General features: G+C 42.0%; 1 protein-coding gene across 1 annotated transcript in view; it reads right to left on the reverse strand.

Annotated features, from left to right (window-relative positions):
- Positions 1-15465, reverse strand: part of CFAP74 (cilia and flagella associated protein 74) — a 1328338-nt gene that overhangs the window by 937982 nt on the left and 374891 nt on the right. The window contains exons 12-13 of the mRNA XM_078642456.1: positions 6841-7057; positions 5235-5405 (exon numbers count right to left, since the gene is read on the reverse strand). Coding sequence (XP_078498582.1) covers positions 5235-5405; positions 6841-7057 — 388 coding nt within the window. The remainder of the gene's footprint in view (positions 1-5234; positions 5406-6840; positions 7058-15465) is intronic.

Here is a 15465-nt window from a genome sequence, read left to right on the forward strand (position 1 = left end):
TATAGCAACATGGTTGACCTACAGAGGTCATAGGTAGGTTGCATTTCTGTTAGCTCTTTCAATCAACAAATGGCATTTAGCGATATCATCTGTAGCATCTTTTTTTTTTTTTAAATATATTTTATTATTTTCCATATAGCACAAGAATTTGAACAAGGCGTCATCAAAAACCATAAATTAATAGATACAAACATAAATGCAACCATAAATGCAAACATAAACGTAATCATTATAATACTTCATCTCAGACATATGTTTAGGGGAGAGGGAAATAACAAAATATTCAATTTATATTTATATTTACAAGCAGTTCCTATACATCCCCAGAGTGCTATCCCAGCCCTGCTCTCCAATTACTGACCGGTTCCCAAATTCGAATTCCCAGCTGCCTTTTTTTCCTACCTTTCCTTGCGTAGATAGGTTTTTCTAAATTATATGCAGCTAACAAATTAGACAACCATATTTGCAGGCTTGGAGGGTTTTTATCCAACCAAGCCCTGGCGATGCATAGCCTGTACACTGCCATGGCTACGAAAATAAATTCCCGCTGTGGAATACCATCCTCAGGAACAATCCCTAGCAATATATGTACAGGACTAAATTTTATCTTAATTTTCAGAGAGGCCTCAAAGAAAGTCTCTATATCCTTTAAGAGTGTATGAAGCTGTGGGCATAGTGCAAACATGTGTATTATATCTGCTTCTACTGAGTTACAGCGCGGGCAGGTAGTACCTGTGGTTCCACCCCATTTCGCTATCCTAGCCGGGGTATAATAAAGTGAATAAAGGGTTTTGTAGTGTTGCGACTGCAACGACGCAGAGCATAAGAGTGTCCTTCCCGCCTCCAATGAATCCTGAAACCACCCTGAATCGCCCTCTAATTTCTCTGCCCATTTCTCACTGTGTTTTTCAATATCATCTTGCTTTGTATCCATGAGACTGGCATAGAAACTTCGGATCGAGCAGTCCCCCCCTAGCCTTATTTTCTCAATTATCTCAATTGTGTTAAAGCCCGCCTGCCCCCCGTGCTTATTCATCTGTAGCATCTTGAGGAATTGGCCCATCGCTCCCACTTGAGACAATAACATTTGGGCCATCATCATCCCTTCCATCATCGTCTGGTGGTAGCTCACCTTCCTCTCCTTCTACATCTGAAAAATGTAGAACAATTAGAGTAAACATCATCCATGTCTTCTCCATGGACCGATACCCTTGGCGTTGGAGGAGGAGACATCGGTGATGGCTGCCTATGAGGTGAAACTGGTAAAGGCGCAGGTTGAGGAGGCAGGAGGATGGAAGCAGCAGGTAACCCCATGTTAGGATTATTAGATGGTTGCTGCGGCAATAATTTAGTAAAGGTATCCATCATTTGTTGCAACGTTGAGAAGAAGGCCATAGGTACTTGGACCACATCTTGCTACTTCCAGACTTGTACTCCTGCTGACGCACATTTTCACTGTAGGAATCTTCATCGTCCATAGCGTCCTCTTCAAAATCTTGAACATATCTCACATCCAATTACTTTGGGCTGCAAGCTGTCAGTGAGACTAGCAGCCAGATTCATCAAACTAAAATCGGCTCGCAAAGGGCCAGATTCTGAGAATCTGGCCCTTTGCGAGCGCTATTTTTGCATTTGGGATTCATCATCCCAAATGCAAAAATCGCAATTCTAGAAATCGCTAAATTGCGATTAATTGCATTTAAGGAATCTCAATTTGAGATTCCTTAAATGCAATTCATGAACCATTTTAAAATTGCGAATTTGCAATCTGGGGCCGCTATTTACCGCGAAGTCTAACTACGTGGTAAATAGCACAAACTTTGAAAAATGCACTAAAGTGCATTTTTCAAACTTTCATGTTGCGCACACACATGCCCTAAGGGCATGTGTGTGCGCAACATATGTGCACACATCAATTTCATGGGTGCAACAGGGTGTCCTTTGGACACCCCTGCACCCTTGAAATCGCAATCTCAATTTGCGAATCGCTAATTGCGATTAGCAAATTGAGATTGTCTTCCCATTCATTCCTATGGGCCTCTAGGCCCATAGGAATGAATGGGGAGTTATTCCTTAATTGTGACTCGCAATTTGCGAGTCGCAATTAAGGAATTATTAGAAATCGCTATTTTGTAAGTGATTTCTTGATGAATAGCATTTTGCTATTCCTTAATAGCGATTCGGTATTTTTTGTTTCTATTAAGGAATAGCAAAATGTGTTCTTGATGAATCTGGGTGTTAATCACTAGTCTCTTCTTCTTAATTTGACTACAATAATTGTACTGGAGGCACATTTGTCACCCTTAAAGGTTAAATAAAATTCTCCCATGTGTTTTATTGACTGTGTGGTTCCCAACAGTGATGATGTCAATGGTATGTTCATCTTGTCACCAGTATGGTTGTCGTTGACGGTATGGTCATTGTTATCGACGGTATGGTCGTTATCATATATATGGTCAACAGTGTGGTGGTTGTCAACGATCTTTTCTCTGTCGACAGCATGCTCAAGGTGGACGGCGTCACCGTCGATGAAGAAGTTAAGGTCTTTGACATTGACAGTCTCGTCGTCGATGAGGTTTTCTTTGAAAATGTCTTCTTCTTTGTCACAGGTGAGTCTCTGTAGCGCTTAGACTCTGATTTGTCAGTGGAGGAGGTGGCTGCAAGCGCAGTACCAAATAGCTCATGCTCAGGAAACTGTAAAAGTCTCCTCTTGTGCGCTGCCTCCATGGAAGTGCTTCTCACGGAATCTTCCCCTGAAGTGGGGGCATCTCCTTTAGACGGAGGAAAATATTTGTATTCTTAAGAAATAATGGCAACCCCCTTACTCTATCCTTAAGAGTCTTAGTGGAGAAAGACTTACAGATCTTGCATTCAGCTGGATTATGCTTAGGATAAAGACAATAAATACACTGACAGTGTGGGTCGTCAGTGTACATTTTCTTACTGCCACAAGGGTTTAAAAAAGAGATCTCTTCTCTCTATCAGTCATGGTGACAGTTGGTGACAGCTACTTTTCAAACCAAAAAGATTTCCATGGCCCAGAAATTATATCAATCTTCCCTAACATAACCCACAGTATAGTAGTGCTGAAGATCGAGCCGGTTCAAATCCAGGGCACACAAAAATGGAAACAATTTAAGGTTCACTGAAAGGTTAGAGCAGAGCTCTGCCAGGGGACTCCCTCACACACCTTGTGCGGTAGAAATCTGGGCTATGGTGGCCTTTAGGTTCTATTTCAATGGCTGAAGTTTGGGTTCCTTCAAATGAAGAGGTTGTGTTAATAAACATACTATGTTGTTTCAGGACTATGGTCATTTTACATTATATACTGTTTGTTATATATTTTACACTGCATACTGCTATTTTAACTTACCGGGGATTCCTAGCCTGACGAAGAGGAATGAATCAAGCATGTGAATATATAAAAAATCCAATGTTGGAGAACATATGGTTTCTTCTAAAAATGATTTCTGGGGTCTGCTGTGCTCACTACAGTCCCTTACAACATTATTGTAACATGATGCTGGTGATCCTGCCCACAAAGAAACAAAAATATGTAAATTAGCCCAAGAACGGCATTACGGGGCACTCCTTTCAGGAAGCAGTGAATAATAAATGAGCGGCTTCGTCAGAACATTTATGATTTACTTTTAGTGCTCTCGCACCTCATTCTTTAATTTTTGTGAGGCTGCCACAGTCCCACCCAAGACACCGACAGTAAGCCATATTGTTGGTGGCTGCAAGGGGAGCCCCAAGGCCCACGCAGCCTCCTCTCTCCTCAAAGAGCGGCCACAATTCGTTTTCCAACTTTTCTTTTTTTAAGTGGGTGCCCCGTCCCACACGGAACACTCACAAAGGACCAGGGCACCACAACACTATGCCCATTGGAGCCACAGGGAAGGCCCAAGGCCCCACCAACTCCCCAGCCAGCACCCATCCTCGAATACCGGCATGAGAGCCGGCCATCCTGCTACCCGCTCATGCCCGTCGGAAGTAAACCTTTCTCTCAACTCCCACTGGAAGGGAGCAATCCAGTGTCCCCTTTCCATGAGAGCACAGGCAGGGAAAATAGCACAGACAACTAGTTGCATCAGTGATGTCATGAATGGTGTAATTTAACATATCATGAGTTGTTATAATATGTGAGATCATAAGGAGGTCATGGCGGTGGCACCTGATATAGTTAACTTTGTAAATTATAACTGGTGAATTTCAGTGTTTTTTATTTTAAAACCTAGCTTTTATATTATTAAAAGCTCTAACAACAATGTCACTTTTATTGTTGCTGTTTTCAGTGAATTTCTAGTTTAAAAAAATTAAATAAAGTAAGATACTATTACCATATCATACCTATCTATGATGCTACTTTCACCTTTGTTTTTTTCATTTAATTTCTATGTTCTTTACCATAGACTAAGATCTTACTACCATACCTAACTCTGTATTTGAGTATAGGATTTGAATAAGCACAGGAGGGCATCGAACACAGGGTCTGGCCAATGTCCAGACCCTGCACCCAACACCTGAAAGATGGCCAACCTTCTATTGGAAATGGCCTTTGGCTGGATGCGGCGTAGGGTGGTTGCAGTGTCACCTGACAGGCCGCCAACACTCCACTCCTGGCCAACACCCTACAGCCGAGCAACCTCCCACAGGTCCTCACCCCTCACTTGCTACTGTGGGACAACATGCGAGAATTCTGTGGCCTCCAGTGTGGTACTTGTGGCACTTGGGGATTTCCCTCTGGGACACTCCAACAAACACCAGGGGTCAGGGTACCCCTATCCTGCCCCCTTATACTTAATTTCTTTTGCTTTTCAAGACACAAGGGCTGTGGCTGAGGATTGTGAAGTAATTGGGCAAAGGCTACGCACAGCAGGGGTTGACCGTAGGCGTGGGATTTGGTGCTGTGCAGCAGGGGCTGTTCGCATGCGAGTGGGTAAGCACAGGTGGACTATGGAATTGGCAAAGCCTTAAGGATTTATCCTGTAAACGCCAAAATGACATACACTACTCAAAGAATAAGACATAGCCACATAACCAAGAATATAATCAGAACCAAATAACATATCATCACAAGCTGTTGAAAGTTGCCATTCTGCTGAAAGTGTTCTAAGGGCTTACCAATTTTAGAAAGCCAACTATTTAAAGGCAAACAGCATCCCATACCAAAACATCTAGAAGGAGGAAGGAGAGGGACAGGAGACATAAGACAAATTAAAGAAAACACACACCGTGTAAGGCTTCTGTTCTTGATCCCAGAGGCCAGGGAATTCAGGCTGAGCCAGCACCTCGCCTTCCTCTTCCTCAGTCTTTTCGCTGGCCAAGTCTTGTAGAGATTCTTTAGCAGGTTCATCTTCATCTGTGTCATCATCAGGCAGAGAGGACAGGGAACGCCACTCCCTCTGTAGCAACAGAAATTACAACAATTCATTATTATGTTATTGGTGCATTGGAAATTACTGTTTGGTGAGTAACACTAACAGAGTGCAGTACAATTAACCAGACTTTCTCAGTGAGAAGAGAAAGGTGAAAGGCACACAAGATGAGCTGCCACTGTTTCATAAATTTACAAAAGGTAAGTTCATTTTACAGCAAATTGGTATGAATCTAGCTCTATAATGGAGGGCTCTGAAGTTCCCTTACTTGCGGAAGAAGGCTTAATACATGGGTCTTCATAGGTCCTTCATGAAGAGACCTTCCTTTAGGTTAAGGCGCATTCTTTTTGCAAAGTTAAAGGGGGCCCTTACCTTCAATGAATTTATGTGTACGATATGCCTATTTAAAACGTGCTCTTTTTGAAGTATGATCTATGCAGATGAGACACAAGGACATGTTTCCAGACGATTATGGCAATATTATTTCTGCATTAAGCCAGATGATGTCTTACTAACTTTTGCTTTAAGGAGATCATGGAATAAACTGTTATATTATTCATACCTGCAGTTGGGTGCCTTTCTTATCAACATTTTTGGTACTAGGTAAAATCTATTAAAAAAAAATTGTGAAACCAAGTGTAACACATGCACTGTTTATAAATCATGAGCAACGTAACAAACAAATCCTAACCAATAATGTGTTAAAAATACAGTTTTCGCAATTTTTTGTAACTTACGTAGTAGAAAATGGAGATAACAGATTTGGATTCAAATACTGTCCCAGTTTTCTTATTTGAAAAAGAGGAGACAATTTCTAAGTCCTGCAAGATGATTCAAATTATTTTACCACATTTTTGCTTTAGTACAAAATCTCTATAACATGTCAGGAGAGCTGGCTAGTTTGAAACCACCCATTATTTCACCTGCACATACTTTAATGAAATTGTTTTTTAACAAGAGGCTTAAACATTTAGGCTCAAATCGAGGTGATTTAGTGAATAAATATATATCTAAGGTCCAGCTAATCAACAATCAGCTTACGGGTTAATTTGGAGCAAGATGGTTGAGCAAAAACAGACCTAAAGAGTATTTGTGTCTGCCAGTCAAATACGATCGATCAAGAACCGATTGTAAAGTGTGCTTGCTCATGTTCTTTGTACAGATTTAAAACCAGTTTTTAACTTGTGGTATGAGTGAGTGGAAAATGCAGAAATATTAAGCAACAAAAACCGTTGCAAATACAGTTTGCACACTTTATTACCAATTTTTGCAATAAGGAGTAAATCAAGCATAAAGACACATGCCATACTCTGCATTTTTATGCCGAGGTCTAAATGAGGCTCTCACTGTTGTTGATACAGTGTTATGCATGGCAATATTCCTTTTTACCAGGCACACATATGCTTAAGATATACTGCAGCATCTATCATTGACATTGTTAGAGTGATTTTTCAGTACTTACCGGTCGTGGGGCAGCCACACTCTGCTCCCCAAACATTTCATCAACGTGGGCCAGAGCTTTTGCTCTTAGCTTCGAAGGTCCACGGCTCCTATCCCCAGACTTCCGAAGCGCTTCAGAAGGAAGCTGCTGCTTTTTCTTCTTCTCCAGCAAAGCTTCCTCACGCAAAATTTTATTCAGTATCTCAATCTTTCTTGCTTGTTGTTGGTCTTCAAATTCTCTGGTAAAAATAAAAACATGCCCATGTGGTGGTTGTTGCTAAATTCATCGAGCAGCTACATAGAGGGCAGGCAGTCTAGGAGGACCAACAAGCAGACATTTGTAAATGTGTAAAATTAAATGAAAAAGCTTCAGCATCTAACTGGTAAATATCTCAGGAGGATTTCGAAGTACCAGGTTTAGATGAGGAAAATTAATGTATTTGTTATGACAGTTTTCCATCATGCAATCTTCACTAAAGTCATAAATCCCAAAGGTCTTTACAAAAACAAAACTTTTCTTCTAAAAGTACAAGTTACTTAAATTCAGAAAAACTCTTTCATGTGGATAGTCTATCTAACTGCAAATCCTTACCTTTTGAATCCCCCCAGGTGCCAGACTGGATCCCAAAACATTTTTTCAATTGCTCCTCCGGCGATACCTGGAGCCACTGGACCAGAAGTAATGCAATAGAGCTGTATATATAAGCCAATCCTGCAAGCTGACGTCAGTTTACTGAAAAGCATTCTGCACCTTTAGACATGGATCATCAGATACAGATTGAGAACCATGAAAGTCTACAAAATCTAACATGGAACATTATTAACATCTAGAAGTTCACTCCACAGAATGGTAAGGAGGGCGAGCAGTGAGGAATCTGAGGTTAGAGTATCCACCAGAAAGAGGGCTAATCAAGGTTAGGTACTTGTTCTTCTGATGGATACTTCTAGCCATAGATTTCTCACATTTTGAATAGATACCTAAGTAGTACCTTCCAAATGGAGATGAGTTTGTGAAGTGGACTTAGAACAGGCAGTCTTGTAGGACCAAGCAGGCAAAACGTCTCTTCCTGCAGACATAAGAGTCAAAGCAGTAGTCCTCGATGATGGTGGACAGATGCCCATATAGCAGCTTGGCAGAGGTTCAGCACTGGAACACCTCAGGCCAAGGCTGTAGCGTCAGGGTTCGCTTTGGTCGAATGAGCCAAAAGACCCTCAGGAGGCTCCTTATTGGCCAAGGCTTAGCACATTCTTTTGCAGAGATTGATACATATGGTACGTTATGGACTGCTTTTCCCTTCTAGCGCCGGTGAACTCCCTAAGTAGTGCTCTTTAGTGTAATAATTATAAAAGCTATGGGCTCTCTTCGGATTCAACAGGTGCAGTCTCTCCTCCTACTTAAAAGGATGTAGAAAAAAGCTGGAAGTGTGTCAGACTGTCACAGCGGGAAAGGTAACACGAGCTTTGGTAGACATTTTAGGTGAGTCCGCAATACCAGCTTGTCCAGAAATAAGGTGGTTTCACTGTCAGAACCTGCACTTCAATGACATGGCACGAGGAACTAATTGCATAGAAGACAATAGTTTTAAGGGTCAATTGACTCAAGGAACAATTGTGCTAAGGCTCCTAATGTGTGTACATCAAGAAGGTAAGGGCTAACCTAAGAACCCACTGCAGCTTAATAAAAGGATCAGGAGGAATTACGTATGTAAGTCCTTTCAAAAACAAATCACACACAGTGACCTAGACAGGGAGGGCAAACATAAAAAGGTTGTAAGAACCGACAATTAGCCTTCAACAGTATCCATGGCAAACTTTGCTGGGCTAAAGACAAGACCAATAGACTTACATCAGAGAGTTTAGACTACAGCTGATCGAACTACTGGTTCTTTCACCAGGCCACACATTTTGCCCATTGTGCAGCTCAACTGATCCTGCTCTTTGAATGGAAGTGCAGGTTGTGAAAGTTTGAGTGTAGCACCCTGCCATGCTGTTGGACAGCAGGTTCTCCCAAAGAGGGAGACAAAGCAGGGACAAATGCTCAAACTCAGCAGGTCGGAGTACCAGACCACCTGAGCCCAGTTTGGGGCTAGTGCTATCAGGATGAGCTGAGCCTAGTCCCGACAGATCTTATTCAGGACCCATAGAAGCAGTGGTATGAATGCTTTGGGGAGACTGATGGTGGAACACAGCCCCTCAGGAAGCCTCCCTGTCGAAACTCTAATGTGCAAAAATGACTCTAAGAGTATTGTTGGTGATAGCCAAAAGATCTATCCACGGCACTCCTCACTGGGCAAAGAAGTCTTGAACTACCTCTGGGTGCTGACGCCACTCAAGTTCAGCGATATGGTGTCTGCTGCTTGTCCACCCTGGTGTGCAGGGACCCTGACTGGCAATTAAAAGTCAAGGAAAGCACCTGAAGTTCTAGCCACAGCAACATTATCAGCACCACCTGGCACAGTACACGTACCTCCAAGCTGCCTTGTTTGCTGCAGTGCTAAACGACAGTCAAACTGTCTGTCACAACTTGCACAGGGCTGCCTTTGATGGAAGGTAGAAAGGCCTTGAGAGCTGGACAGCTGAAACACAGATCCAGAAGAATTATGTGATGCCTCAGCTCCAATGGAGACCAAAGGCCTCTTATCTCCTCCTTGTCATGGCGGCCTCTCCAGCCCACTCCAGATGCAGCCATCACCACTGTACGATGAGCATGGGGCACCAGGAGGATACATACATAAGGCCATGACACTAAGAAGACTCAGATCCCGACAGGCCAGAACACAGCATCAAGCCAGAAACATCAGGATCATATCCTGAATATCCAGCACTCAGTGTGGGGGTGGAAAACCTTTGAAAGCCACTGCGTCCAGAACAGCCCTGGGGTTGTATGCAAATGGAGTTCTATGTACTAGCTGAAGTTTGAATTTTTGCTTGTTGATGGAGAATCTTAGAGAAGATAAGAGGGAGATGGCATCCACATGTGGTCCACGACTGCCTGTGGCAAGTCTATCTTCAACACCTAATTATCAAGGAATGGTAATCCGTGCAATCCCGGCCTGCGAAGAATGTGCATGAACTACCACCTTCACTTTCGCAAACACCCAGGGGGCGGGGAGAAGCAGAAGAAGAATGGTGAATTTAAAGTGCACCTTCACCATAAAGAATGGGGGGTAGCAAGCATGGCTTAGCCTACAACACTGCCAGTGGGTCTGCAGGGCTTCACTGAGGGTAGTACATTCTCTGAAGTTGCAGAGCACAGCAGCAAAATGACAGTAAGCATATTAGCCTTTATCTGGTGCAGAGTCGAGGATGGCCTGGGAAAATCCAGGCTTCAGAAGTGGAATAGGGTAAGAATTGGACAATTGGCTTGGAGTCAGGCATATAGAGTACTGACTACATGATCATTTCTTGGAGCGGGAGCTACAGGGAGCGGACTTCCATCTGAACTTCTTGTGTTTTTGCGAAGAGATTGGTCTATGGACTTTGTCTAAGGCTTATACAAGGACTAGGACCTTGAACGGTACAGGGACTTGGAGCAGGGCCCTTCCCCTGACCTGGAGGGCCACCATTACATGTGTTTGGCAAGAAAACGTGGCTCCAGGGTCTGTGATGGCCTTCAGGGGATGCCATCAAAGAGAATTTGTCAGCTGACTTCAAATCATGCTTGGATTTAAGACAAAGACAGAAGTCATGCGGGTCCGTAACCGACATCGCTTTCCTGTAGGGGAGAAATTCCTATCACATGGTCACAGAACATGTTGGTCGGGGAATCAAAAATTAACTGAAAGTTCATGAGCAGAGCTCTCTAGCCGCGTTGAAGTACATAGAAAAAAGGTACTGACATCAACCTGTATGGGGTGGTGTCTAAATGAAGCTCTGCTTCCTCGCTTCTGGAGTTTGGCCGAGTCTTGATAGCAGCACTTCAAGGCGGGAGAGAGCTACTGCTAAACAGTTTCCAAATCCAGTATGACACTTGGAGGAATTCAAAAGTTGAGAAACCTGCAATTAGAAGTATTCATCAGAAATATATTTCTTAAATATGCACCTTACATGAACTAAACTGGTTTATTTTACTTTTGATAACCATTTAGATCATCTTGCCCAAAGTTAATTAGTCAATAATGAGCCCACCTGTTTCTCAGCTCCTTACTCTGTTACCGCCGCCCCACCACTGTGTTCGATTCACACGAGGAGCCGAGTGAGCTGGTTGTGCGACAGGACAGCAGGAGGAGTGATGTTAGTGGGCTGGGTTAGGTTACACCGGCCACAGCGGGGGGTCTCTTGTGTGAATAAGGTAATTGCCTGATTCCAATCGATCTATTTGAAGCCAAAAGACTTCATGTTGTTCTATACCACCTTGTTTAAACAACGAACTGCAACACAGCCTTTTTTACCAACAGCACACGATCGGTGCCACAGTACACAGGACACTGTCAATCTCGATTTGGCGAATTTTGTGAACATGAGGTTTTCCATTTTTGAATGGGAAGAAGACAAGGTAACTTTTTTAGGTTGTGCTTGTCCGTTTGAAGTTGAAGGTTTACCTCAGGAGTGAGGATAGTAAGGACTGTTTTCTTATCTTCCGCAGGAGTGAATCCACCAAGGTCCTGAGGAGAAGCCCCGCTACTAAGGGGTTTCGAAACGCGTCGACCCTGTTTTGTTTGTCCAGGCCAATCACATGAAAATGTCATCTATAAAATCACTTAGATTCCTAAAAAAAATTTTGATGGCCTGTTTTTGAATTATTTGTCGTCATCTGTAAAATTGTTGTGAAACAATCCTATTAATACCCCACCATCCACAATAATAATAGATTCCCCCGAATCTAGGTGAGGGTATTCACGCTTTTTCCTATTCTTTTTTTCTACCTGTATGTTTGATTTAGTGAGAAAGAAGTTTGTGTATGGCTTTTTCACGGAATGAATGTTGGAGTACAAATGAGCTCGTTTGATTGAGGTCTATTCTTTCGTTTGTCTTGGGTAATTTTGGTTCATTTTGTCATCTTTATATACCACTTTTTTGAGAAGAGATTTTAAGATATTCCCCTCTCCCCCTGCCCTGATCATTTTTTGACAAATTTGTTTAAAAAAAGAAAAACTACTTGTGCAAACCTTAAAAAATAAAAAGGATTAAGTCTGACATATGTTTCTCTTGTGTATGCAGCAACAGTTTCAAGTCGTTGTGCATCTTAAGTTGGTTGATTTATATAGCAGTACTGGCAATTTGTTCTGTTTAAACTGATATTTGGCGCAGCCTTACTGCGCTTTAGCCAAACCCTTTCGTTGTTTCCTGGTTTTGTTAGCGGGCGCCTGCTCGCGAGGTCTATTGATGGACGTTCAAAGGAAGTCGGATAAATAGGTGGACCTCCATGTAGGTCAGTCACATTTATATTGTTTATCTTTTTGTGCTAAACGTTTTTAAAACAAATTGTGTATTTTGATATATATGGATTCAAGGATTGAAACATAAACATTTACCGCGGGGACTCTTTTGACAACCCAAAACACGTCTCGAAATCTCCTAAAAAGGATGACAGAAAAGGACACACTCGCTTATTCTGAGGAACACATTAAAAAACTCCTGAGCAACCCTCCTTTATTCGGATCGGCATCACTTAGTAATTCAGCCAAAGTTAATAACGAATCTGAGAAGCTCACTCGACTGAAAAAGAAACAAATTCGTACTGACCTCCATGGACACTTTCTACTGAAACATCTAAGAGCGGGCACCATCCCTGGAGGACTTATCATAAGGAACATTCCTGTAGTGTTCACTGAGGACCCTATCTATAAAAAAGGTTACAGTCTGATAGAGACTAAATGTAGCAGAGACTTGATGGTATTAACCGTTGAAACAGCACAACGTTTATCTAAAGTACAACTGGAAGAGATAGAGGCTTTGGAAACAGAAATAATTAACAATCAACTAATTACTGATTCAAAAGCGCTGTTAGACAAGGTGGAAAAAGACATCATCGAGTTCAAAGACTACACGATTACTCAAAAAGAAAGCAATTTTGAAACAGACAAAAAGAATTTTTCTTTAGAAAAAGCATATTCATATTTACATCAAGATTTTTTCACCAGACCAGAATCAAGACGTTTTCTCTCTGACAACCAAGGGAGATCCCGTAACAACTTCATAACGTTTTCAGATACATCTTCTTCGGGCAGCAGTGAAGGGGACAATTCAAATTATAGACCTGGATACGCGAGAAGAGGTTCATTCCAACCGAACTTCCAACAACAGAATTACCAACAAGGGGGACAACAACAGCAACAACCTTTTTTAGGACGCGGCCAACAAAAACCACGCGCGAAAACCAGATTTGTCCAGCAATGGGAAATGTCTACAAGAAGGCAGAATTACAGCAACTACAAGAATTGAAATCTCCGATTTATAATCTTTCTAACAAAACTTTGACAAGAGTAGAGATAAGCCTCTTGGAAAAAGGATTATCATTTGTTCCCATTAGGAGTACAGATTTTATTAGACCTAAGTCGGAATTCATCGATTTCTGCTGAAAAATAAGGTTGACGACATTTTTTACAGACCAGATACAACCATTCAATTCTGAAACCACAGGTCTTAAGAAGAAATCAACTTTCTGTCGGCCAACTAGTAAGGTACCTAAGGGGGTCCTTACTTTTGAGAAAACCATGCTGTCTGCCATTTCATCAGAAGAAAAGAAAAAATCAGGGTTTATTAAACAAAATCTTTCAAAAGGACAAAAAGATGCCTTGCAAACTCTTGCCAACAATAAAGCTATAATAATCAAACAAGCCGATAAGGGCCGCTCCATTGTCATCTGGGGAGTCGACGCCTATACATCTGAGAATTATCGGATACAGGCTGCTACAGAAAATTAGAGAAAGACCCTACTCAGGAACTACAGAGAGAACTATTCGCCATCATGGATCAAGCATCTGAACAAGGATTCCTTGGCAAAAAAGAAACAGTTTTTCTAAAAACTATACATCCGCGTGTACCCCTATTCTACGCTCTACCCAAGATACACAAAGATGAGAAAAAACCACCTGGGAGACCCATTGTCTCTGGATGTGACTCACTTTTTGAGCCTGTTTCTAAATTTATAGATTTTTTCCTAAAGCCAATTAGGACGGAAGTAAAATCATTTTTACAAGATACCACCGACTTCATTAACAAGCTGGCTGATTTACCCTTTGAAGAAAACAAACACTACTTAGTAAGTATGGGCATAACATCTCTATACACCCAGATCCCCCAAGAGGAGGGACTGGAAGTACTAAGACTTTTTCCAAACATGCGAGAAAGACCAATAAAGGTACCGGCGGAATTCATCCTTGACTTGGCCAAACTTGCCCTCAAAAAGAATTTCTTCAAATTCCAGGAGGACTTCTACTTCCAAATCCGCGGATTGGCGATGGGTTGTCCCTTCGCCCCAGAACTGGCAGTGCTATTTATGAGCAAATTTGAGGACAAATTAATCTATGAAAACAACCCTTTTATACAACTGATCGGAGGGTGGCTCCGATATATAGATGACTTGGTCAGGAACGGAGGAACAACTACTGGCGTTCCACCAATGGCTTAATAATCGGACGGAAAACATAAAATTCAGTGTACAGCATTCCAAATACAGATTACCTTTTTTGGACGTGGAAGTTTATTGCACAGATGGGGTTCTGGTCACAACTCTATACAAAAAAGAAACGGACCGTAACAAAGCTTTACACTTCTCAAGTTACCATCCAAGAAGTCTTAAAGAAAACCTACCACTGGGGCAATTTTTGCGCATACGCAGAAATTGCACGTTCAAAGATGAATATATGTTTCACGCCAATGCCCTAAGAGAAAGATTATTACTCCGAGGGTAACCAGCTAAACTATTGAAACGCGCGCTCAAACGGGCGTGGTGGACACCTAGAGAGACCCTCCTGACAAAAAAAGAAAAAAATGACCAAAACAGAATAGTTTGTGTGTCAACATTGTGCCCAACATCTAACTGGCTTAAGAAAGAAATCTGCAAAAACTGGCATTTGGTCAAAGATGTGGATGGACGATTAGCGGAAATACCGCTCTTTGCTTTCAAAAAGGATAAAAGCGTGGCTAATCATATAGTCAGAGCAGCAATGCCAAAACACAAGCCCCAATCTCTCAGAGAATATTTGAACCTTCCACCCATTACAGGCCACCATCAATGTGGTACATGTGTATCTTGTCCTCTTACGATAGAAGGAGATCTGTTTCAGCACAATGGCATTAGTTGGAGACATTCCAGATTTACGAACTGCAAAACAAAGTACGTCATTTATGGCATTTTATGCCCATGCAATAGGCTCTACATAGGAAAAACAAGCCAAGAAGTCAGACAGCGAATAAACCAACATAGGTCGCGAATTAAAAAAACTATCCTCACTGCACCACTGGTGCAACACTGGATGGATCATTCACATACTGAAAATGATTTAAAATGGACGGTCATTTCTAAGGTGGATCCCGACCCAAGAGGAGGTGACCTGGAGGCAAAATTATCATCTCGAGAAGCGACCCTGATTCTGAAATACAATACGGCAGTCACAGGACTGAATGAGATGTCTGAATTATATCATCTCTAAGACTCCACCACTACAGTCTACACCGAAATGTGATCTGTACTGTTAAGCCC

Source organism: Lissotriton helveticus, chromosome 5_1 (assembly GCF_964261635.1).
Source record: "Lissotriton helveticus chromosome 5_1, aLisHel1.1, whole genome shotgun sequence".
Classification (NCBI taxonomy): domain Eukaryota; kingdom Metazoa; phylum Chordata; class Amphibia; order Caudata; family Salamandridae; genus Lissotriton; species Lissotriton helveticus.